Here is a 26635-nt window from a genome sequence, read left to right as displayed (position 1 = left end):
GAGAGTTATAGAAAACTCCTTCAGAAGATACACACACACACACACAACACGCACACACAATACACACACACACACCAGACAACTGACAAGGCCAAGGACAGTCAGGATGACAAAGGGAAGCAAGGCCTGGATACAGAACATCCCCTGGGTAGCATGAGGCCAGCAGAGTTCAGCAATTTCTTTCTGCCCCTTCCCTCTGCCCTGATACCTGTTAGGCAGGGAAAGTTCTACACACCACACACACACACAGTGTGGACATATTAAGTCCGTTTTGTTTTCCTGGATACGCTCAGCTTATCTGGACAACAGATTTCTAACCACTTCAACCATGAGCAATACAGCCAAGAATCTGATGGCAGATGGGGTCACAAGCCATCTTTTGCCAGGGGCCCCTGGATCAGGTGCTTTACAAAACTGGAGGCTAACTCTACATTTCACAGCTCAGAGAGGTTAAAGGACTGGACTGGGGACCCACAGCCAGCAAGTGGCAGTGGACACTCAAACTCAGGACTGTCTAGCTTCTGGATTTGTGAGGTCTTCCATCGCCCTACTGTGCCTCAAGGCCCACAGAAGCCAATATCTACTCGTTAATGCAGCTGAATGAGCCAGTGAATGATTGACACACTGATGGAGGAGGTGGGGAGGGGCTCTAGGAAGCCGGCCCAACTCTGACGCCACTGAATTTCTACACTTCGTTGATTCTGGAGGAGATGCTGCTTAACCTTCAGACAGCAGATTCCCGGCATCAGAGGCTCTTAGCATGGGAACAGGCTTTGGTGATCTGCTGCTTACTAGCTGGGTGGCTTGACACAACGTCTTGGAGTCTCATCTGCTCAGCAGATATAGAGGAGCACCAAACCCCACAGGGAGGCCATGAGGACTCAGTTACACCAAGTGCCCAACACCCGGGGAGGCCCTAGAAGGGTTAGCTAGTGTGATGGCTGTTATTATCATTAGCTTTCAGTTTCTACACTTGCCATTTAAAAACCCTCTCCCCGATTCAGTATTCACAGAGAGTGAGTGGCTCCTAGCAAGTCAATGGTTGCACGTGCTTGGACGGCTCCAAGCTGTATTCACGCTCTGGCATTCAAGAAACAAAGGCCTTGAATCCCTGCCGTTCCCTGCACTGCCCTGGAACGTCTGAGATGGTCCACACCCTTCTTTCTTGGAGGCTCACACCTGGGCATGGTCTAGCTGCTGCTGCTGCTGCTGCTAAGCCGCTTCAGTAGTGTCCGACTCTGTGCAACCCCATAGACGGCAGCCCGCCAGGTTCCCCCGTCCCTGGGATTCTCCAGGCAAGAACACTGGAGTGGGTTGCCATTTCCTTCTCCAATGCATGAAAGTAAAAAGTGAAAGTGAAGTCGCTCAGTCGTGTCCGACTCTTTGCAACCCCATGGACTGCAGCACGCCAGGCCTCCCTGTCCACCACCAGCTCCCAGAGTTTACTTAAACTCGTGTCCATTGAGTCAGTGATGCCATCCAACCATCTCATCCTCTACTGTCCCCTTCTCCTCCTGCCTTCAATCTTTCCCAGAATCAGGGTCTTTTCCAATGAGTCAATTCTTCGCATCAGGTGGCCAAAGGATTGGAGTTTCAGCTTGAGCATCAGTCCTTCCGACGAATATTCAGGACTGATCTCCTTTAGGATGGACTGGTTGGATCTCCTTGCTGTCCACAGGACTCTCAAGAGTCTTCTCCAACACCACAGTTCAAAAGCACTGCTCAGAATGGAGCATCCAGGGAGCGGATACAGTCCCTGCCTTCCAGGAGCCCTGGGTCCAAAGAGGAAGATGGACAGTCAGACAGCCAGCCACATGGTTTGGGGAGACCACACTGAGGAAGTCATGGTGCTGTCTGAGCGCCCAGGAGAGCATAACTCACTCCATCTTGCCGGCTCAGGGAAGGTTCCTCAGAGAAGGAGCCCAGCTGGGGTCTGAACACCATGTGAGGCTGTGGGGAGATGGACAACAAAGAGAAGAGAAGTTCTGCGGGAAGGAATTTCTATGAGTCAGTTTGCCATCCTTAGATCTGGAGGCCGTACTGCTCTTAACAGTATATAAGGCATCCTTAGTTTTTTTTAAATGTTGCATCTAAGAAACCCATAGGCCTTACAAGGTCTTCACTACCCAAATGGCCTTCAAATCAGGCCCCTCCCATCGCTGGCAGCTGCAGCCGACTCTGTTGAAGTGAGATGCAGGACTTCACACGTAATCCTGTTAGGGCTTACCTTGTTAGTTTCAGACCCATCATTCCTGCCAAGATTTTTATGAATCTTGATTCTATTATCCTACGTATTAGCCTTCCATCTTGGTTTTGTGTTACTCGCAAATTTGATAAGCCTGCGTTTTCTGTGTCCTTATCCAAGTTGCTGATAAAAACCTTGGACAGAGGAAGCCAGATTCAGAGTCCAGAGGCATGGCCCTTGAGAGCATCCCCCAGCCACGTCCCAGATACACAGCCACTACCAGTATTCTCTAGATACGCTAGTTGTTCAACATCTAACTACTATGTTAGCCGTGCTTCCCCTGTACTCAAGGGAAAGACAGCCTCAGTAACAAGAATTGCAATACTCTGCTCATTTAGAACTCAACTATCAACACTATCCTCCTATAGTAGTAATGTTAGTCGCTCAGTCATGTCTGACTCTTTGCAACCCCATGGAGTGTGGCCCACCAGGCTCCTATGTCCATGGGATTCTCCAGGCAAGGATACTGGAGTGGGTTGCCATTCCCTTCTCCAATCCTCCTATAAGAACAACAACAACAAAAAAGTCAAAAAAGCCTCTGGGCACACAGAATATTCAAGCACTTAAACACAGCAGAGCTATTCAGACCCTCAAGCTAAACCTATTCATTTTTATTTTATACACAATGTTAATAAGGTGGCTTTCTTTCTCCTTTCAAAGCTTTGGCAGACTAGTAGCTGCAAATCAGAAGTAGAAACATAACTTGCGTAACTGTCTATAACTTTTCAAGAAGAGAGAAAAATTAAGCCAAAAGAAACAAACCACAATAATTATAAACCCAAGTCAGGGTTTGAGAAAGGGGCCTTAACCCCTCAGTACACCAAATGGAATCATGGCATCGCTTGAGTTCCACTGGTCACTAGCAGTGTGTTAAGAGATGCTTGGCATCCTTTGTTTTAGAATAAAAATAACAATTTTAATGCATGATGATACAAGTGTCATTGACATTATGGGTAAACATATGTTCATTCAGCAAATTTATCCTGCACACCAAGATACACAAGTATAGTGGAAACGGTTGACTGGTTGAAAGGCACTGCCAAACAGCAGTGACCCCCAACAGGCAAGGCCCCTGCACTCACAGAGCTTACAACCTGCCAAGTGAGTCGCCACTAAACAGGGATGCCAATAAATAATGGGCAACATCATTTCAGATTAAAATGAGTGCTATTAAAAAACAAAAGGGGTTGATATGATACTGTGATAGGATAGGGCGTGAGACACTGAACAGAATGTTCAGTGAGGATTTCTCCAGCAGGAGACAGTTGAGCAGGAACGGTAAGAAGAACCAACAGATGACACTGCAAGGAGCAATGTTAATTGGTACAACCTTTCTGGACGGCAAGCTAATGAAAGTAGAGGGGAAAAAATGCTTTGACCCAGGAATCCCCCCTCCAAGAATTAAGCCTATGAATCTAATCAGAGACGTGTATGGCAAGGCCTGAGCCATAAACCCTGTTCAACACAGGGGTGTCTCTAGTTCCAACTCAGTCGCTCAGTCGTGTCTGACTCTTTGCGACCCCATGGACTTCCCTGTCCATCACCAACCTCTGGAGCTTGCTCAAACTCATGTCCATCGAGTTGGTAATGCCATCCAACTATCTCATCCTCTGTCCCCTTCTCCTCCTGACTTCAATCTTTCCCAGCATCAGGGTCTTTTCCAATGAGTCAGTTCTTCACATCAGGTGGCCAAAGTATTGGAGTTTCAGCTTCAGCATCAGTCCTTCCAATGAACATTCAGGACTGATTTCCTTGAGGATTGACTGGTTGGATCTCCTTGCAGTCCAAGGGACTCTCAAGAGTCTTCTCCAACACCACAGCTCAAAAGCATCAATTCTTCGGTGCTCAGCTTTCTTTATAGCCCAGCTCTCTCTTTATAGTCTTTTAATTTCATGGCTGCAGTCACCATCTGCAGTGATTTTGGAGCCCAAAAAACAAAGTCCCTCACTGTTTCCATTGTTTCCCCATCTATTTGCCATGAAGTGAAGGAGATCCAACCAGTCCATTCTGAAGGAGATCAGCCCTGGGATTTGTTTCGAAGGAATGATGCTAAAGCTGAAGCTCCAGTACTTTGGCCACCTCATGCGAAGAGCTGACTCACTGGAAAAGACTTTGATGCTGGGAGGGATCAAGGGCAGGAGGAGAAGGGGACGACAGAGGATGAGATGGCTAGATGGCATCACTGACTTGATGGACATGAGTCTGAGTGAACTCTGGGAGTTGGTGATGGACAGACAGGGAGGCCTGGCGTGCTGCGATTCATAGGGTGGCAAAGAGTTGGACACGACTGAGCAACTGAACTGAACTGAATTGATGGGACTGGATGCCATGATCTTAGTTTTTTGAATGTTGAGTTTTAAGGTAACTTTTTCATCTCCTCTTTCACTTTTATCAGAGGCTGTTTAGTTCTTCTTCACTTTGTGCCATAAGGGTGTTGTCATCTGCATATCTGAAGTTATTGATATTTCTCCCAGCAATCTTGATTCCAGCTTGTGCTTCATCCAGCCTGGCATTTCACATGATGTACCCTGAATATAAATTAAATAAGCAGGGTGACAATATACAGCCTTGACGTCCTCCTTTCCCAAATTGGAACCAGTCTGTTGTTCCATGGCTGGTTCTAACTGTTGCTTCTTGACCTGCATACAGATTTCTTAGGAGGCAGGTCGGGTGGTCTGGTATTCCCATCTCTTGAAGAATTTTTCACAGTTTGTTGTGATCCAGATAGTCAAAGGCTTTGGCGTAATCAATAAAGCAAAAGTAGATGTTTTTCTGGAACTCTCTTGCTTTTTTGATGATCCAACAGATGTTGGCAATTTGATCTCTGGTTCCTGTGTCTACATCAGCTAAAAACCAGAGACAGACCGCTAATGTCCAGCTCCAGTCTGTTGACTGTATTAGATTATTTGCCTAATTTAATGGATTGTGTTACAGCTGTAGGAGAAGAAAAAAACAACATTCCCTCTACCATTCTGAATTCTTGGCTGGGACTCCTATAACAAAAGAAAAAGAATTTACAAGAAAAATAAAGAACCAGAAGTTTATTAACATGGATGTCTCATGTATACATGGGGGATATCCAGGGGAAAATGAGTAACTCTAAGCAGTGGCTCAGAACTCCAGTTTATACAGCACCCCCAAGAAAGAACAATGATTTAGTGAAGAAATGACAGGACAAATAAAAGATGTTTTAGGTTTCCAAGGACAGCAAACCATGGGGAGCTTAATACATAGAAGAAAACACAGCCTAGTTGGTATAAAATCTGCCTGCAATGCAGGAGACCCCTGTTTGGTTCCTGGGTCGGGAAGATCCTCTGGAGAAAGGATAGGGTACCCACTCCCGTATTCTTGGGCTTCTCTTGTGGCTCAGACAGTAAAGAATCCGGCCACAATGCAGGAGACCTGGGTTTGATCCCTAGGTTGGGAAGATCCCCTGGAGCAGGGAAAGGCTACCCACTCCAGTATTCTGGCCTGGAGAATTCCATGGACTGTGTAGTCCATGGGGTCACAAAGAGTCAGACATGACTGAGCAACCTTCACTTTCACTTTCAAAGGTCTCAGTCCTTCCTGGTGTGGACAGGTGGACGGATACCCTTGAAAGTTCATGCTCTACTTTTAGGAAAATAGGGAGAGGGCAGGAAGCCCTTCCTGCATCTGCTTCCTCTCAGCTGCCCTCAACTCCAAATAATCTTCATGCCAGAGTGGCATATTTGGGGGCAGCAGATTCTGCCATCACTCACAGCTTTTAAAAAAGCAAGTTGGGGAAGAATATTTATTGGTATAGAAAGATGTTGAGGGTCTGATGCAAAATAAAAAAGGCAGCCTACACAATTTTATTTCAGACAAGACATACCTTCTCTGCAGAAAAAGTATCATGTATCATGGTATGAGCAGGGGTGAGGGAACGGAAGAAGACTAAAAGAATGCAAAACCAAAACGTTAACTCTGGCTTTCTCTGCGTGGCAGGATCATAAAAAATTCCTTTTTCTTTCAATTGTTTTCCTCTTTTCTATTGAGCTTTCTGCACTGAGCCTGTATTTGTTTCGTAATTTTAAAAAATCATTAAAGTAAAATGAAAGAATTCTAACAAAGATGACTTGTTTCAAAGCTGAGGTCCCGGAAGAGGTAAACCTCAGGTCAGAGGTCATGCAAACAGACGAAGTAGCTAACCCCCAAGAAGGGATGGGAAGTAACTGATCGCAGAGCCTGCACCTGGGGAAATGGGTGTGATCCCACCAAGGACTCCTTACCAGAAGGTTGTCCGGACAGTTGTGGGTGTGGGCCTTGTTGGGGGGCAGCGGGTGGGGCAGAGATGGAGGTCTGGCAAAGCCTGGTGTGTGTCTGGATATTTAATCAAACACACACGTGGCCACCCTACCCCACTGCCACTTCGCCACCTCCCTGCTCGCTCCCACCCTACATGGTCTCTAAATGAGAGAGCCCAAGGAGCCAGCCCAGGGGTCTGCCAGGCTCCTCAGGAAGCTGAGAGGGTTGCAAACCCACAGGACATCTCCATGCAGCTCCCGGCCCTCTGTGCACGGCATTTCTCCCTGGGGAGGAAACGTTGTCTTCCTTTAGTGACACGTGTCCTCCTACAACTGTTCCTCCCAGCTTCTCTGCATATCTGAGGACAAGCCTTGGCTTCTGACTTCCTGTCTGCAGGCCCAGGAGGCCCTGGTTGGAAGAGCTCTTCCTCTAGAAGGTGATAAAGTGACCGGAAGTCACCTCACCACAGTTATATCATTCACTCTGCATTTCCTGAGCATCTACTATGCACCAGCCACATATCAGGGGCGGGACAGAGTGGTGAACACAAAAGTCCAGACTCCTCTTCTTGAGAAGCTTGTAGTCAAATGAAATGGTTTCAAACCCAAGGCCACACGGGAAGTTGTGCCAGGACTTCTTTATATCTGACATTGATTTGTACCTAGGACGTGACTCCGTTCAGTGTGAAATTGAACCCCACTCGGTCCGGGGTGAGCCCTGCTTCCTGATTTCCGGATGTAAGCAAGGAGTTGTGATTTCCAGCACAACCAGCAGAAAAACCCAGAGTGATTTTCAAAACATCTCAGATGCAAGCGAACAAAACTGACAAGAGGGACCCTTCTTTCCTGAGCACGATCTTCACAAAGTTCTTTTCCCTTCTTTTTTTTACAAACTTGAAACAATTAAATTGAATCCAAAAATTATTCAACACACCTTCAGATTCTCTAAGAAGTTAAAAGAAAACCCCCAGGCAATAATTCTGAGTGCTGATACAGAAGTAAGGAGATTTAAAACAAACAAAAAAAACCCCACTATATTGCTGGATTAATTCAAAGCAGGCAACTCACATTCTTGAGAAGGAAATGAAAACCATGATTCACGCTTTAGGCATAAAGTACACAGATAATTAATCAAGCTTCATCAGATGCTTTTAATGTTTGCTGTTCCGAGGCAGGCGCTGTTTTCCAACAATGCCTGCTGACATCCAGGGAGAAGTTCCACTTGGTCAAGAAAGAAACAATGATCATAGTGAAGTGAGACACATAATTCTTATAAACAAACAGGCAAGATAAGGTCAGGGTGACAAGAAGACCACCAGAGAAGGGCACAGAAAAAGAGGCTGTTCTGAAGACAGGACAAGAAGGGTAGGAAAATTTCTAGATGAGCGCTTGTGAGTATGATAATAATGGGGGTTGACACATATACACTGTTGATACTGTGTATAAAACCGGTGTGCTGCAGTCCACGGGGTCATAAAGAGTCGGACACGACCAAGTGACACGACCAAGTGACTGAACAACAACATAAACCAGACAACCGATGGGAGCCTGTTGTGTAGCACAGAGAACTCTCCTTAATGCACTGTGTGACCTGAACGGCAGGGAAATCCAAAAGGGGCAGTATCTACGTATATGTAGGACTGATTCATTTTGCTGTACATACAGCAGAAGCTAACACAACATTGTAAAGCGACTATACTGCAGTAAAAAAAATAAATTAATAAAAAATACATTACACCAGGCCTTCCCTGGTGGCTCAGCTGGTAAAGAATCCGCCTGCAATGCAGGAGACCTGGGTTCGCTCCCTGGGTTGGGAAGACCCCCTGGAGGAAGGAAAGGCTACCCAGTCCAGTATTCTAGCCTGGAGAATTCCATGGGCTCTATAGTCCATGGAGTCGCAAAGAGTTGGACACGACTGAGCAACTTTCACTTTCACATTTAAGCAAGAAAAAAATAACAGCTTACATTTGTGCTCCCTACGTGCCAGGCATCACTCGGCCATTATTTATCCCCTGACAGGTTCCAGCAGGTACTACTTCTATCCCCATTTTACAGGTCGGTAAACTGAGGAAGGAGAGGTTAAAGTAACCTAAGCCGAGGTGGAGGCAGCAGTGGATGCCAAGCAGCCTGGCTCCAGATTCTGGGACCTCAGTGCTAGACTCGGGTACATCTGACTATAGGTTTGTTGTGACCAAGATCCACACCAGACATAGCGGGCAGCAGGCCATCATGTGGGTGGTGGTTTAGTCACTAAGCCATTTCCAACTCTGTGTGACCCCATGGACTGTAGCCCACCAGGCTCTGTCCGTGGAATTTCCAGGCAAGAATACTGGAGTGGGGAGCCATTTCCTTTTCCAAGGGACCATCCTGACCCAGGGATCGAACTGGGGTCTCCTGCATTGCAGGAGGATTCTTTACCAACTGAGCCACCAGGGAATCATGTGGGTGACTTGGAACAAAGCTAACCCCTCACCGAAGTGCAGCCACAGAACAATGGGAACAGAGAGCGATCAGAGCCAGGCAGGCCTGGACTCCGATTCCTCCTCTACCACCTATGAGCAGACAACCAGACAGATCACAGCCCTCCCCGCACTTCAGCACCTCCGCCCCCTGTAAGGTGAAAACAGCACTCACATCATGTTGTATGGATGAGATGAGCTAATTGCCCACAAAGCACAGAGTAAGCACTTAAAAAGAAAGAAGCTGCTATTTCTCGTGGCAAAGCAGCTCCAAGGAAAGTCCCTGGGGCTGGAGGGCCAGCCACAAGGTCTACCTAGAGAAGGGCACGGCTGGCCCCAGGCAAAGCTGCTCCCTGGTGTCCTCTATGCTACTTTATCACCCTGCTCTGAGCACTGTCGTTTTTCCCCCCAAGGCCCTGACCCCACTGCAACCCCCTAACTCTTGATAAGTCCTCTTGCACTGGTAAGTCCCCAGACCAGAAAGACTGGCCTGGCTGTAACCCAACATACAGAGGCTCTGCTGTCCACTTGCCATGTAACTGGGGCTGGCGTGTGGCATCCTTCATCTCTGTGCCCCGGGCCTGGCACAGTGGGACTCAACCCAAGGCTGCAGAAGTGAAGGAATGGAGGGGATTTCAATGGTATCTTAAGTGAGGGCAGTGGCTCCCTGCCCTTAAACGTCATCTACTGCTCGCAGGACAAGGGAACTGAGCCAAATAGAGCAATACATCATCAGCTGCAGACACTCTGCACAATGAACACACACTCTGAGTGTGACACGTGGTGCCCCTCAGTTTCTAAAGCTGGACTTTGGAGAGAAAACACCTCCAGACACACCCACCCCAGAACTTCAGGTTGCATCCCTTGTCCTGACACTTAGAACAAAGTCCACAGGAAGCCTCAGGTCAGGTTGACCACCAGGAGTGGACACCACCCTCAGGCATGGCTGGCTCGTCACCTCACCTTCTCTCGGCCTGGAGACACCCCTCTGCTGTGTCCTGTGGAAGCGTGACAAGCACACAGGAGGGAAGTGTCAGGACTTCTTTTTTTCCCAGCTGGATGGAGATACAGTAGACCTCATGTATGTTAAGATGTTCAATGTGCTAGTTTGATAAGCATGTGTTGCAAAACGCTCACTGCGGTCATGCTAACAGTTGCATCATGTCACATAACCACCATTTCTTGTGTACAGAGCAGTTACGATCAACTTTCAAATATATAATATCGTTAACCATCATCACCATGCTGTACATTAGATCCCCAGAATTTATTCATCTTATAACTGGAAGTGGTTGGGGGGGGCGGGGGCGAGACAAGATGTTGGACCAAGGACTTCCTTCTGAGCAAGAGTGTGTGCGTGTGTGTGTTTTTAGTTTATTTATTTATTTTAATTGGAGACTAATTATAATATTGTAGTGGTTTTTGCCATACATTGACATGAATCAGCCATGAAAAGCAGCTCCCCAGCTAGCTCCCCACAGAGGCTATCAAGAAAGGCAACTGCATTCACATGATCCCAACAGGATGGGGAAAAGAGGAGCCCAAATGCAAATGAGCAGGACCTATGCCATATCAGAAGCAGAGGAGGTCACATCTGAGCAGCCCCTGGGGCCAAGAGTCAAGAGACTAGGGGTCTAGGTTTGCCTCCGCCGCTGAAGAAGGAGGACGTGATTGAGGACCCCTGTTAAAGACAGGAAAAAAAAAAAAAACTAGAGGGGAAGACAGATGAGACAAGCCCTCGAGACTCTCCCAGGTCAGACACAAGGTAAGGTATAATTCACTCTGTGGTGCCTTCTGGTAAAATGTCAGAGTTCCATTTGCTCAGTGTACGTCAATCCCCTTCATGTCCATGACTTCACTGAGGATGTCAGGGTCATTTAATTACCAGAAAGCCTCACCACCAGACCCTTCTTTCCCCTCTCTACCCAAATCTGATGCAAACTGTTCCATCGCATTAAACACTCAATTTAAATGTTTCACTGAAGTCACTTTCATCTCACTTATTAACAGTCTGATGCTGGGTGAGTTCTTAAACCTCTCTAAGCCTTGGATTTCTCATTCCAAAAATATGAAGAATTATAAAACTCCTACCTCATAGGAGTGAAGATTTAAAGGGTAAATTGCCTTGGTGCACTGACTGGAATACAGTGAGTGCTCAATAAATATTAGCTATTATCATCATCATCACCCCTGGAGCCAAGCAACCCCAATCTGCTCCTTTTAGGAAACAATGAAAAGATATTTTGCATCTGGAAAAAAAATCAAAGCATAAGTATCTCTGTTTCTTGTGTTTTTCCATAAATAAGGTATTCATATTTTTTATATCTAATTTAATATGTTCTCATTACATGGCTGAAGACATTTTCACTTGTCTACAAGACTGAATTAAAACCCAATACATCCAGAAAACCAAGTATTTCTATCATTAAAAAAAAAAAAGACTTTTTTGTGGGATTTTTTTGTAACTTCATCATCAGTATTATATACATTTAGGGTTAGTGTATTTAAATAAGATACCACAGAAAAGCAAATTCAGAGCCAAGTCTTGGAAAATAGGTAGGATTTCAGATTAGCAAAGAAAAGACCACTTACTTGATGACTCAGAAAACTATAAAAATATTCACAAGTGGAAGAATCAATTTTTAATATAATATTAATATAAAATATAAACACTGTATCAAAGAAAAATTTGAAAAATGTTTTTGAAAGGGACATCTAGTTCAAGAAGACCAATTGAACTTGCACGTTTTGTCTTTCTTCCCTCTCGGAAGTCCACTCAAAAGAATAAAAAACGTAAAATCCATATCCAGGCTGCAGAGCCTCAGGGGGTACCAATTAGCAAGGCAGAAGACAAAAAAAAGTATGGAAGACACAAAGCATATGGGGAGAAAATACTGGATAATACAAGAAAGGAGACATATCCCTGTTAAGGAGTTTAGACAGAGAGTGGGAATCCAAAATTCCATGTACAAATTTCCTTCGAATTATTGGCAAACTCAGAAATTCCAACATGCAAGAGAAGAGTACAAATTACAACAATGGAAAGTAACAGCCACATGGAGAAGGAAATGGCAACTTACTCCAGTAATTCTTGCCTAAGAAATCTCATGGACAGAGGAGCCTGGCAGACTACAGTCATTGTCTCAGGCAAAACTGGTTGTTTAAGAAGCCTATAAACATTGGCCTTTGGCCACAGAAGAACTAAGCTTGGTACCTTAGGTTTATTAAGATTTGCCCCATAAAAACTTAAATTTAATTGAAAATACCTATGCAGTATTTATTTTAGCAACTGTAGTTTGGGGTTTAACTAAGTTTTCAAATTTTCTGTGGTTGTGGAAAATAGTGTTTGGCAACTGGCTGTAGCAACAATACTTCCTAGTGGTATTTTTTGGGTATACCTGTTAGTGACCACATTTCTAGGCATAGAATATTCAGAAATCTCAATTTGGGCAGTTTTAATTAGCTAAATTATAAATATAGTTGGGAATATGTATTCTTCTTCTGCAAAATATATAATTGCTTAAATAATAAGGAAATGCCACCATCTCCATTAAACGTTTGGTCTTATTAAGTCCTCTCTCTCACAGTGTGTGCAGTCATGAGTTTCTGTGGTCATTTGACATTATTAATATATGTGTTTGTACTGGAAACACACACACACACACACACACACACACACAGAGTAACAGCCATAGTCTAAAGAGTGAGGGACAGACTTCAGCAACCACGAGATAGAGTTTGGAGTTGAAACTTCCCCAAGTTACACTTTCACCTGAAACCTCAAAAGGCTTAAACCACAGGAGTAAGAAACACATCCTAGAACTTAAGGACACACCCTAGTATCTAAAGCAAAACCAACACAGACTTATCCAAACACAGCCTAGAGCCAAGGCTTCAAGGATTAATGTAACTTCACAGTAAATTAACTGCCTACAAGCTTAAAACTCAACATTTTTCAGAGGAAAGTTAAAAGTCAAGTGTCTCATAATATCCAACATACAATTAAAAATTATAACACAAGCAAAGAAACAGGAAAACATGATCCATAATTCAGAGAGAAAAAAAACAAAAGCATGGATCATCCTAACAATGGAAATAGCAGAAAAGGACTTTCTACTGCAAAATATGTACAATTCTAGGGAAAGAAGAAAAGAATAGGTGAACCAGTGGAAAACATCACAAAGAAACTAAAACTCTATAAAAAAGAATCAAAAGGAAATTAGCAATATATAACTGAAAAAAAAAAGCATTTGAAATAAAACATCTGTTGCATGGGCTTACCAAAACAAAATAGATACAGCAGAATAAAGAATTAGTGAATTTGAAGAAAAATCAATAGCTATTATCTTAAACTAAGTCACAGAGAGGGAAGTTAAAAAAAAAAAGAAAAAGAAAAACAGAAAGAACTACCCGAGACCTGAGGAATAATAATAATAATAATAAACTGTCTGATATATATATATAACTGAAGAATCAGAGGGAGAGGAGAGACAGACAGACTGGGGCTAAAGAAATATTTGAAAAAATAATGTCTTGAGAATAACTAATTGATGAAAGACATCAAACCATCACTCCAAAAATCTCTATGAACCTAAGCAGCAAAAATACAAATGTGCCACTCCTCTGGGGTTGGTCTGCTCCCTTGTCTTAGGAGTGTGCTATCTACTGTCTATCTAATAAAATATCTGTCTACTTGAGCTGTAAAAAAAAAAAAAAATACAAATGAGACCAAACGAGACACATCATAGACAAATTGCTGACAGCCAAAAATGAAAATAAAGTTTTAAAATCAGGCAACCAGAAAACATGTGGCATTCAGAAGAGTGAGAGTAAGAGTGACAGCTGACTTCTCATCAAAACATTAAAATCCTCAGGACCATCCAAAGCCGTCTCTAAAGCACAGAAAGAAAATCGTCGATCTAAAATTCTATAACAAACAAAAACGTCTTTCCAAAGTTAAGGCGAAATAAAGACAAATCCAATAAGGCAAAAGCCAAAAGAATCCATTCATTCCTGGCAAACCTGCCCTACAAGACATGCTAAGGCAGCTATCTAGGCTGAAGGGATAGCATCCTAAAGGGAAAATCAGATATGCAAGAAGTAATAAAGAGTACTAGACATGGTAGATGTGTGGGTAAACATACATTGAAATTTTACTTTCTGTAAAAATGTGTTAACTGCTAAGACAGAATAAATATAAATGTTTTATGGGGCTTACACGTAAAAGTGAAATCTAAGACAATGTACCAAAGGCATGAGAAAAACATGTCTTTTAAAGATTCTTACATTGTACATAAAGTGGTATAATACTGACTTAACAATGACAAGTAAAAAATGCATATTGTAATGTATAGAAAATCATATGAATTTTTAAAAGAGGTATAATTAAAATACAATAAAGGAGATAAAGTGGAATACTAACAAGTATTTGATTAGCCTAAAAGAAGACAGAAAAAGAGAAACAAGAATAGATGAAAAAAATAAAAATCAAATAAGAAGGTGGTAGGCTTCAACCCAACCATACCCATTGCATTAACTGTAAATGGCTTAACCATTCCAACTGAACGGCAGAGACTGGTCAGACTGGATAAAATTAAAAGGCACAACTAAAAGCTGTTTATAAGAGTCATAGTTTTATACATTAAACATAAAAATACAGATAGGTTGAAAATAAAAAGACTGAAAAGTACATTCTGTGCAGACATTAATCTCAAGAAAGATAATGCAGCTACATATTAAAAGTAAATAAAGCAGAATTTAAGATAAAGAACATTAAAACAAAGATTGAAACTTCATGCTGATAAGATGTTCAATTTCATCAGAATGAAAGCTAATTTAAGAACAGTACCTAGAAATGGACATAGTAATTTCAGTTACAAATCTCTAAAGGAAAAAAAGGGAGGTAGCAAAGAAAACTTGAACTATTCAGCAAAGCAAGAAACAAAAGGGGAGGGGAACACAAAAATGAGCACCACTTAAAGAAAACAGAATAAGTTGGCAGCAATACAAAATAAATATTAGTTATCTCAAAAAATGTGAAAGCTTTAATTACCCCAGTTTGACATAGGGAGCATATCTTCACATTTAAAAGAACAAATTTAAAAGAGTGAAAATATGAGGATTTGAACAGCACAGCTAACTTGGTTTAATATATTTACAGCTTTATATCTACCAAACAGAAACCATTCATTATGTTCAAACTATGTAAATTTACAAAAACTTACACTGTAGGTAAATTTTAAAAATGACTATGTATGTGACCATACAGAGAATCATAACAAAATTTTTTAAAAAAACTAGAAATCACACAAGTCACAGTCTCTGATCTCAACTCAATGAAACTATTTGAGCACCGTGGTGGTTGTTCAGGTGTTAAGCCGTGTCCAACTCTTTGTGACCCCAGGGACCCTCCAAGCTTCTCTGTCCATGAGGTTCTCCAAGCAAGAATTCTGGAGTGGGTTGCCATTTCCTTCTCCGAAGACTATAATTATCTCCATATTTAAGGCTAGGAAGCTGAAACACAGAGAGATAAACCACCCAAGTTCACATAATTAGTCAACAGCAGATTAGTGTTTTGAGCCCCAGACATCCTGGTTCTGGATCCTGCAATCTAAACCTTCTCAGGAAGAAGGGGCCATTTCCCTTCAGATATCTCAATAAACTATAAAGTTACAATAATTGAAATGTTATATTGAGCCACAACCAAGCAAACAAATAATCACAATAGAATTCACTTGCAATCTATGGACAATATGGAAGTTTGTTACATGATAAAGAAGTCACTGAGAAAACAATGCCTATTTTGTAACTGACAAACCACATGTAAGAAAAATGTTAAATCCTCCACTTCACTCCATAAGTTTAAAAAATTCTCAGACAGAATTAAAATTAAATTAAATCTCATACAGAATTAAAATTCTCGTAAAGAATTACAATTAAAGAAGGAAAGTATAAAATACTAGGCAATACAGAAAAATGTTTCTGTTTTAGCAGACAAAGTGAAACTGAAAATGAAAGTTGCTCAGTCGGGTCTGACTCGTAGCGACCCCACGGGCTATAGAGTCCATGGAATTCTCTAGGCCAGAAAACCAGAATGGGTAGCCTTTCCTTTCTCCAGAGGATCTTCCCAACCCAGGGACTGAACCTAGGTATCCCCAACTGTAGGCAGATTCTTTACCAGCTGAGCCACCTTTCTAAATAGGACAGAAACTCTGAAACCACAAAGGAAAAGACTGAAAGATTTAACTATATCATTGAATTGTGCACAATAATAGAAAGTGCAAAGAAACTTAAAAGTCAATAATACAGGTATAAAAGTTTTGCAACTTATGAAATAAAAGGTCAATAGCTATTAAGAAAAAAACACTCCTACATATCAGGAAGATAGATGTGAAGATCCAATAAAAACATAAATAAAGGAAAATGGCAGATATTTTAGTTAAAAATACAAATTTCCAATACACAAGTAAAAAGATGCAAATGATATATTCCCTCTCATGGTATAAATATAAAATGTTAATAACATCCAGCATTGGCAAAGATGTTAAAAAAAAAACAACAGATACCTCTGAACTATTGGCAGAATGTAAGTAGGTATAGCCATTTGGATAGCAATTTGGTAATACCCAGGAGAGGGCACTGGCAACCCACTCCAGTACTCTTGCCTGGAAAATCCCATGGGCGGAGGAACTGGTAGGTTGTAGTCCATGGTGTCACTAAGAGTCAGACACGACTGAGCGACTTCTCTTTCACTTTTCACTTTCATGCATTGGAGAAGGAAATGGAAACCCACTCCAGTGTTCTTGCCTGGAGAATCCCAGGGACAGAGGAGCCTGGTGGGCTGCCGTCTATGGGGTCGCACAGAGTTGGACACAACTGAAGCGACTTAGCAGCAGCAGCAGCAGAGCAGCAGCAGCAGGGCTTCCTTGATAACTCAGTTGGTAAAGATTCCCCCTGCAATGTGGGAGACCTGGGTTCGATCCCTGGGTTGAGAAAATCCCCTGGAGAAGGGAAAAGCTACCTACTCTAGTATTCTGGCCTAGAGAATTCCATGGACAGCCCATGAGGTCACAAAGAGTCAGACACCACTAAGCGACTTCCACTTTTACTTTTGGTAGTACCCATCAGAATTTAAAATACATGTGGCCTTTGGCCCAGAGATTTCATTTATTGGGTTTATCACAGCAGTAATTTAATACGTACATCGCAGTATATGCACAACTGCAATGTTGTCTATTATAACAAAAGATGAAAATACTCTTAAAATTCTGCGAATAGGTTAATACAACCGAACACTACACGGCCATCAAAAGGAATCAAGTAGAGCTATAAAGATAGAAAATATCTCCAAGGTACATTAAGTTACAAAAATTAAGCTATAGATAAAATGTATTTTCTTTTTTATTATATAAATATTTGTTTAAAAGTTTAACTTTAAAAAGGGAAGGAAATGGAATTGGCAGAAGTGTAGGAGTTCTGGGAAACTTACACCTTTTGTATTGTTTTAATTTTTAAAATAATGTTCAAGTGAAGGGGGACATTCATTCCCATCATATTCATTTTTTGTAATCTTTTCTAACATTTCTCCCAAGCAAACCTATTTCCAATAGTCTGGAAATATATATATTTTTGTGTAATGTTTTCCTTAACAATTACTTCATAAAATTTTACCCTGTTCATGATTTTCAAAAAGGTTACTTTAATAGCTATATAGTATTTCTTTATATTCATAATTTCTACAACTTTTCTTCAAACGTTGACCATTTGACATTTTTTTGACCATCTGAACTCTAATTTATTTTTATTTGACAAGTGTATTTGCTTGGCATGGAACACAGCAATGAACATCTTTATACATGAAGATTTTGTATCTTTTATATCAGTGTTTCAACATATTTTTTAAAGCATTCTAAGTCAAAGAACAGGAATAACTTTTATGGCTGTCTATGCACTGTGATGTTACTCTTCAAAAGGCTTATGTCCATTTATAATTCCATATATAGCATCTGATCATATCTGTTTTACCACGATCTCACACATCCTTTGTGTTAATCCTTACTTTCTGATTTTCCTTTAAACATTTTATTTGACATGAAATATAGTAAGGTTGATTTTTGACACATTCCCACTTCAGATATTTCTAAAGCAATCAGAAAAGAATCATCCAGTGCCCTGTCTATGGATATTTCATTAGCTTCTTCTTTCCCCTATAACAGGAAACATCTAAGTCAATTTCTAATTATGTATGAAAGTAATAAATGCTTACTGTAAAATAATTACACAATAAATGGTATAATGAAAAAAAAGCAAATATTATATAATCCCATCAGCCTGAAATAACCACCATTAAGATTTCGTTGTTTATCTTTATAGCTATTTTCTTACAGACATAGATACAAATTGGTTTTATTCTATTACCACATTACAGTAGCTTTATACACACTTATGTAACCTGCTTTTTATCACTTAACAACAGTTTATGGATAGCTTCCAAGCTAACAAATGGTTATCTACATTATGTACAAAACTAAGTTCAATGGCTACACTTGTTCATCGGAGCCCATAAAAAACTTGTGCTAATCTATATACGTGAAGAAAGCTGAGCGCCAAAGAATTGATGCTTTTGAACTGTGGTGCTGGAGAAGACTCTTGAGAGTCCCTTGGACTGCAAGGAGATCCAACCAGTCCATTCTGAAGGAGATCAGCCCTGGGATTTCTTTGGAAGGAATGATGCTAAAGCTGAAACTCCAGTAATTTGGCCACCTCATGAGAAGAGTTGACTCATTGGAAAAGACTCTGATGCTGGGAGGGATTGGAGCAGGAGGAAAAGGGGACGACAGAGGATGAGATGGCTGGATGGCATCACCAACTCAATGGATGTGAGTTTGAGTGAACTCCGGGAGTTGGTGATGGACAAAGAGGCCTGGCGTGCTGCGGTTCATGGGGTTGCAAAGAGTCGGACACTACTGAGCGACTGAACTGAATTGAAAACTCTGTAAATTAGGACAACAGTATCACCTCCTAGAGGAAAGGGCTGGAAAGATTAGGTCATCTAGGGTGTGACAAATGCCTAGTATGTACGTGGCACATGGTTAGTATTAAAACTTGTTTCCTGTAACCAAGAAGGAGAGACAGGTCAATTAAAGGACACCCACACATACACATAGCAGTCTCCTGCATTGCAGACCAATTCTTTACCCACTGAGCCACCAGGGAAGCCCCATACATGCACATAAGCCTCGCCTTTTTCTCAACAACTTCTTGGACAATTATTCAGAACGCCATCCTCAGACTTCCCAGGTTCCAGGTTCATCTCTGCTGTGGCATTGACTGCTGCACTCATTATTAGTATAACGTTGCAACACTGTTCTTGTTGTTCAGTTGTTCAGTCCTGTCTGACTCTTTGTGACCCCGTGGACTGCAGCACACCAGGCTTTCTTGTCCTTCACCATCTCTCGGAGTTTGCACAAACTCATATCCATTGACTCACTGATGCTATCTAACTATCTCATCCTCTTCCACCCCCTTCTCCTCCTGCCCTCAATCTTTCCCAGCATCAGGGTCTTTTCCAATGAGTCATTTCTTTGCATCAGGTGGCCATCGTATCGGAGCTTCAGCTTCAGCATCAGTCCTTCCAGTGAATATTCAGGGTTGATTTCCTTTAGGATTGACTGGTTTGATCTCCTTGTTTGTGACATTAGGTATCTTTTATTTACCTCTATCTCGACCTCTCCCTTTTCATACTGTTCATGGAAGAAAAGCTATGCCCAACCTAGACAGCATACTAAAAAGCAGAGACATTACTTTGCCAACAAAGGTCCATCTAGTCAAAGCTATGGTTTTTCCAATAGTCATGTATGGATGTGACAGTTGGACCATAAAGAAAGGTGAGCACTGAAGAATGGACACTTTTGAACCATGGTGTTGAAGAAGACTTGAGAGTCCCCTGGACTGCAAGGAGATCCATCCAGTCAATCCTAAAGGAAATCAGTCCTGAATATTCATTGGAAGGACTGATGCTGAAGCTGAGACTCCAATACTTTGGCTACCTGATGTGAAGAACTAACTCATTGGAAAAGACCCAGATTCTGGGAAAGATCAAAGGCAGGAGGAGAAGGGGACGACAGAGGTTGAGATGGTTGGATGGCATCACCGACTCGATGGACATGAGTTTGAGCAAGTTTGGGGAGTTGGTGAGGGACAGGGAAGGCTGGTGTGCTGCAGTCCATGGGGTCGCAAAGAGCTGGATACAGCTGAGCAACTGAACTGAATCTCGACCTCCCCATTGGAGGGAAGAGAGGTGGAGGAAGGAAAGGAGCCTGGCTTTAACACTTACCATGTGTCACAATATTACTTCCCTTCACCTTTAAGCCTCCTCGGCAGTGATATCTTGTCCCCACTTTACAGATGAGGAAGCCGGGACACATCTCTCTCATCAACAGTCAGGATACAGCTCCAGTGCCCACAAGCAGACTTTAGTGCCATGCTGTCCCCCTTCTGCAGAGTGGGGACCCAGCCTCTGTGCATCCTCCTGTCATTCACCACGTGCTTTACACAAAGTCACTGATCAACGGATGGAGATTAAAGCAGCATACAGCCTAGTGCTCTCTCTCAGAATCTGGGCCAGACAAAAAGAAGCCAAATCCTCTTTAAAAATCTCAGATGAGTTACTGAGCATTTCCACCCCTCAGTATATAGCCCACGGGAATTACAGATATGTTCATTAAAAACAATAGAAGCATTATGCTTAATAGCCAAAAATAATAAATAATCCAAATATCCATAAATGATATCCATATAACGAGTAAACAAAAAGGTACCATCATGCCACGACAATGAGAATTAACTAACACTACGCATAACACAGATAAGTCTCCAAAGCATGCCCAAGCAAAAAGCCCCCCAAAAGCTACAGAGAACAGTATACACAGTACACGATGCCATTTACACAAAGCTCAAAAACGTTGTTAGAAGTTGGAACGATGGAGACCCTCAGGGTGGCAGAAGAGGCTATGAGGGTGGAGGGTGCTCTGTACAGTCATGAATCATACTCTTTTCTTTGTGGATATTATTTTTAGTTTGGACTGAGATGAAATTCCTGAATCTGTAGGTCAAAACAGTCAAATATCAGTAATTCCACATGGTTCAAACTGATACTTCAATAAAAACATGTTTTAAAAACCCTCTGGTAAAGGAGAAAGATATGTCTAGTGCTGATCGGCAGACTGTTGCCTTTCTGCAAACCAACCTAGATGCTCCTGCAGCTTCTGACTCCGTTTCTCACTGCTTTGTCTTCAGTGGACACAGAATAGCAACTCGTCCCTCACCCCGATGGGACAATTTTTCACAGTCACGTATTAAAAGACTGTGATGAAGCAGTCCTTGGACTCCACAGCCCCAGCCCCTCCTGGCTTCCTGCTCATCCATCCCGGGCACTGCCAAGTCCTGTACTAATTTACTTCCTCACGGTGAACCAGGGTTTCTAATTCATCCGCAGAACACCAAGATTATATTTTTTAAAGAAACAATATTACTGAGACAATTTCGTATTTAAAAACACTATCACAGAAAAATAGAGATATGGAGCTTTTACGAGCCTTGTGTGGGTCATAAAAGGTATAATCTTTATAACTAATTGAGATAACTTTATCCCAAAGCTATAAAACTAATGATCTCTTTTTGTGGCATTGTAAGCATTTATCTCCCTGTGGGAAAACATCACCAATTCTCAGAATTCTGGGTACAGCCAACTCATTCTACAGTGGCAAATAACATTTCAAACTGAAGGATGCTCCATTTACCAGAAGACAGAGCAGATGCCCTCCTGGGTAGGGGAGAAGCACTGGGTATACTTGGTCCGGCGTGCAGACTGGTGGGTGCAAGGGGTGTCTGATTGAAGAACTGTCTGCAGCAAGCTTCTGGCAGAACTCTGTGTGACAAGCACAGACTCAAAAGTCAATGATGGGAACACAGCAGTTTCCTTACAGCGAACACTGATAACACTTCTGATTCAGAGTCCTAGAATCGCTGCTGTAAAAGGCCGGTGATTTATCTCTGCTGAGAAGCTACAGGGCTGAGACACCATCAGAGAGACAGCACCCCATGCTTTAATGGGGGTACAGCCCACTGAATGAACTCATGGCAATTTATGTACCTCACTTTAGGAGGCTAAAAGCAATTGTTTGAAATATAAAGGAGTTAATTGTTTTACAGAAATATTGTAGTAAATCATTTGCAATAAGAGTATCATTAGATACCTATGGCATTTTCCTTAGCATGTACATTACGGATTCATCTCAATAAAAGGATAATAAAGATCATATCACCATTTGTTGAGGCTCTCTCATTTAGTACTCACAAGTCTTACATCCGAGGATGATGCTGATGGAGAAGAGATGGAGAAAGATGGACTGGACTAGGATAAACACTTTGCTAAAAGGTTCACACAGCTAAGTGACAAAACCAGGATTCAAGCCCCAGTAACCCAACGCCAAGGGCCTTAGCTGTGACCACTATACTACCCTGCCAGGTTTTGACACTACATATAGATAATAGGGATTCACAAGAGTAGGGATCAGACACCTAATTATCAGTGTATGTACTGTGGGCACTTACAGCACCATATTTAATAAAACCCAGTGAAGTAGGAACTAACCCATTTCACTCATGAAGAAACTGAGGTGTTAGGCAATTTGCTAGTTGGTAGCAGAGTCAAAATCCCATCCTAACCCCAATCCATCTAGCTCCAAAGCCCATGGTTTGTCATTTACACTTTGCCTCAAACAACCCTTTGTTTCTAGAGAGTGAGCAAAATTATTACAGGTGTATTAGATAGAATAGATTTCTGCTACAGTAGCTAAAGTGAAAGTCAATCAGTAGTGTCTGACCCTTTGCAATCCCATGGATTATACAGTCCATGGAATTCTCCAGGCCAGAATACCAGAGTGGATAGCCTTTCCCTTCTCCAGGGGATCTTCCCAACCCAGGGATCGAACCCAGGTCACCCACACTGCAGGAAGATTCTTTACCAGCTGAGCTACCTCAGTCCCCAGATCACAGTTAATGATAAAAAGCTTCCTTCTGTCCCACAAGTCCACCTCCAGCAGCAGCTGGCATCTGGCAGCTTTGCCACCTCAACACAGAGCTCCATGCTTGCCGCCAACAGGGAAGGACAATGACAGGTCACCAAAGGGGCCTGATGCTGCCTCAACCTGAAGGTGACCCCTGTCACTCTGCCCGTGTTCCCCACGGCCCCACCTAAACGCAGGGATTTGGGAACGGTCATCTCGCATGTAGCCAAAGGAGAAAATAACCAGAGGCGACCCTAGGCCACAAGAGGGTCTCAAGCCACTGAAACTGCACGTCAGCAGTTCCCAAATGTGTAAGAAGGATCGCCTGATGAAAATGCAACCCTCCACGGGTTGATGGAAGTGTTGATCCACTCCAGGGTTGGGCTCCACTCCAAAGGCTGATCCAGTTAGGCCTGAACTGGGGCCCAGGTAATTCAGGCGCAGGTGGTCAGCAGGCTGCCCTTTAGGAAGCCTTGCTCTGAATGGATGCCGAACACTCAAGGGTCTGTAAACACGATCTTCACAAACCAAGGGCCAGCTGGTGAGCTCTCCTGAGCACCAGCCATGCAAGGCCCAGCTGAAAGAGCAGGGAAAGCAAAGAAGACAGAAATGTGGATTCCTACACAGAAGGCAGAACAAACCTCAGGCTCCCCAAAAGCACAGAGGAGCCCAGCAACAGAGGCGCACGTGGCCACCGACAGAAGGACTGGGGCCTAGGTGCCAAGGGAGCTACTGCACCCTCCATGGTGGGCATGTGTCTGTTCATGGTGCTTTTTTGTTTCAAACTTCCCAGGGCTCCCCGGGGATGTTCCACACAGGGGAATATCTAGGCTTCACGCAGGTCCCTAAGATGTCCTCGTGCCAGGCTCATTTCCTGACCCTCCTACAACCCAACTCCCCAACCTCGAAACCCACACTTTGTATTGAGGCCACACGTGGTGAGCTTAGTCAGTCACTCATTCATGTCCTACTTTTTGCAGCCCGCCAGGCTCCTCCCTCCATGGGATTCTCCAGGCAAGACTACTGGAGTAGGTTGCCATTCCCTTCTCCAGGGAATCCTCCCAACCCAGGGATCAAGCCTGGGTTGATCCCTGTAGGCCGATTCTTTACCGTCTGAGCCAATTCCATCCAAAATGTGCCTCCAGGCTTTGGCTGCAGGACCCTGTCTATAGGAATGTTCTCGGGCCCAGGGTCTCTGCACCTTCCATGCCCTGCTCGAGACTCAGGTGAGAGATGCCAGCTCTAAGCAACCTTCCTTGGCGCCTGTCTCTTCCTTGTCATTCCTCCCCGGGCTAATTAATTCCTCCTTCTAAGTAAGACCGAGCAGTCTGCTCCAAACACCATAGCTCTCCCCAACCTCGAGTCTTAAATCAGACTCCTTGGGGTAATAAAGAAAGATCTATTAGCTACTGCCAATATTCCAAAAATCCACCTCACAGCCAGGGCCCTCGAGCAAGTCACCTGGATCGGCTAAAGCGCCAAGTTACTCTGTGTCTGTTTCGAATTACACAAACTGAAGTTTACTAATGAAAGAGAAAAAAAAAAAATAACCAGTATAACTGCAGGCACCTACAAGATGCCAAATATGCATCTACAGACTGGATGGATAATAAAAGGGAAATGTTTGGAGGCAAAACTTTCAAAACCAGTGATTGCAAAGTGAGGGGCAGGGGCTGGAATAACAAAAAGCAGTGTGTCGTGTGCTTGCTCTGCCAGGCTGCATGCTCCCTGGAGGCCCCCTGGTCTTCCTTACCCAAGCATCCCTGCCACCTGCTCAGGCCTCCAGCATAGGAAGTGCTCAAGGAGAGAAGCTGAGTTGATCTGAGGTGGAGCAAACACCATTGCCTGGCATCCTGAGCACACCCCTAGCTTCTGGAGGGACATCCCAGACAGGGACCCTCCAGGAGCCACAGGGAGGGAGAGAAAGAGGATGGAGGGATGTGGGGAGAAAAAGAGAGGTTGAGGACCCCAGACTCACAAATGAAGCAGGCAGCTCGTCTGTGCCACCCCCACCCACCCCGTTAGCATTTCAGATCATCATCATATTTCCAGGGTCCTTTCTGCAGCGCTATAAATAAAGGTTTCTCCCATTTAACTGATGCCCCAGAGGGGAATGGCCAACAACGGCAAGAGAAAAGAGCGCTAGTACTTTAATGTTTTTACCGGCAACTTCCTCACCACGTCACGCTCTCTGGGCTCCAGAGACATAAGGAAGATCCTTAAAATCTGTAACAAACCCAACCCCTCCTCTTGGGGAAGGTGAACCACAGCTGGCCCCCTCCACCACTGAGATGTCAGAGAGTCTAGTTTTAGAACCAGAGGGACATTAGTTCAGACCGTGCTTCTCTAAAGGTAAAGGATCTTTAGAGGAGGGATGGCTTCCAAGAGGCGGTCACTTTGGTTCCGGTCTGGAAGCCTGGAACTGGACATAGTTTGTCTCAGCAGCTTTGGGATGGGAAGACAACTGCCTGAAACCATGGTATACCTCCTGCTGGCTGAGTACCTGCAGACAAGTTACTCACCCTTTCTAAATTGGTCTCCTTATTTGTAAAGTTGGAAAAATTAAGAAAATCCCTTCAAGTAAAATGAGGCTTAAAGGAGAAATCACATGGAGTCCCTTTGGTGGACAGAGAGCCCTCTACAGACCACTGCTGGCTATTATTATTATTTTTTTTTTTTTCTGAAGCTGTACAGCGAGGTGACTGAGAGCTGGAGCACTGAGATTTAGATCTCAGCACCCTTACCAGCTCTGTGGCAGTTCCTCAATCTGTGTTTCAGATCCTTCATCCATGATTAGAAATGTCAGCACACCTTCCTCATCGGGTGCGTATAATGGTTAAATAGTATATGCGGTTGTCTTTATTAGTGTCTGGCACATAGTAAGCCCTGAATAAATGGTAGTTACTGGAGTGGCCAAGGTGGAAAAGTGGAAGTAGTGTACCACTAGTGATACACACACATGGGTTACACACACGTGGGGTACACACAAGTGGGTTACAGGGCCGCTGACCGGCCACCCTGCTTCCACCTCCACTCACTCAGCAACATCCAGGGCTGGCTTTCACAGGTGCAGGAACACTCACAGTATCCCTGCTGGCATCTCGGGTGATGGCAGAATGGAGGAAGCCTGTGGGTACTCCTTCTCTCTGCTTTTCCCACAGCCTTTGCCATCCCATCCTAAGTCACTTCAGTCGTGTCTGACTCTTTGTGACCCTATGGACTGTAGCCCACCAGGCTCCTCTGTCCGTAGGGTTATCTAGGCAAGAATACTGGAGTGGGTTGCCAGGCCCTCCTCCAGGGGATCTTCATGACCCAGGGATTGAACCTACATCTCATGCATTGGCAGATGGGTTCTTTACCACCAGCGTTACCTGAGAAGCCCTCCCATGAGATCCTTGAGGAAGAGCAAAACCCACAAGTCTCAGAGTACTAAATTCAGCCTCAAAGCTGCACACCTTACTTTGATGTTTCCTAAACACTGATTCCTCAAACCAATTTATTTCCTGGCAAGTTAAACTTTACATACCAAAAAAAATAAATAAATAAACTTTACATACCAGCCCTGATGAGCATTACTTGTTACTAATTTTCTCCTCA

At 43.3% G+C, this 26635-nt stretch overlaps 1 protein-coding gene across 1 annotated transcript in view; it reads right to left on the bottom strand.

Moving 5' to 3' along the window:
- PLPP4 (phospholipid phosphatase 4) overlaps positions 1-25829 on the bottom strand; it is a 139206-nt gene extending 113377 nt beyond the window's left edge. The window contains exon 1 of the mRNA XM_040254446.1: positions 25783-25829. Coding sequence (XP_040110380.1) covers positions 25783-25829 — 47 coding nt within the window. The remainder of the gene's footprint in view (positions 1-25782) is intronic.
- Between the last annotated feature and the right edge of the window lie 806 nt (positions 25830-26635).

The sequence above is a fragment of the Oryx dammah genome, unplaced genomic scaffold (assembly GCF_014754425.2).
Source record: "Oryx dammah isolate SB20612 unplaced genomic scaffold, SCBI_Odam_1.1 HiC_scaffold_14, whole genome shotgun sequence".
NCBI classification, from domain to species: domain Eukaryota; kingdom Metazoa; phylum Chordata; class Mammalia; order Artiodactyla; family Bovidae; genus Oryx; species Oryx dammah.
This window is presented reverse-complemented; position numbering and strand designations above follow the sequence as displayed.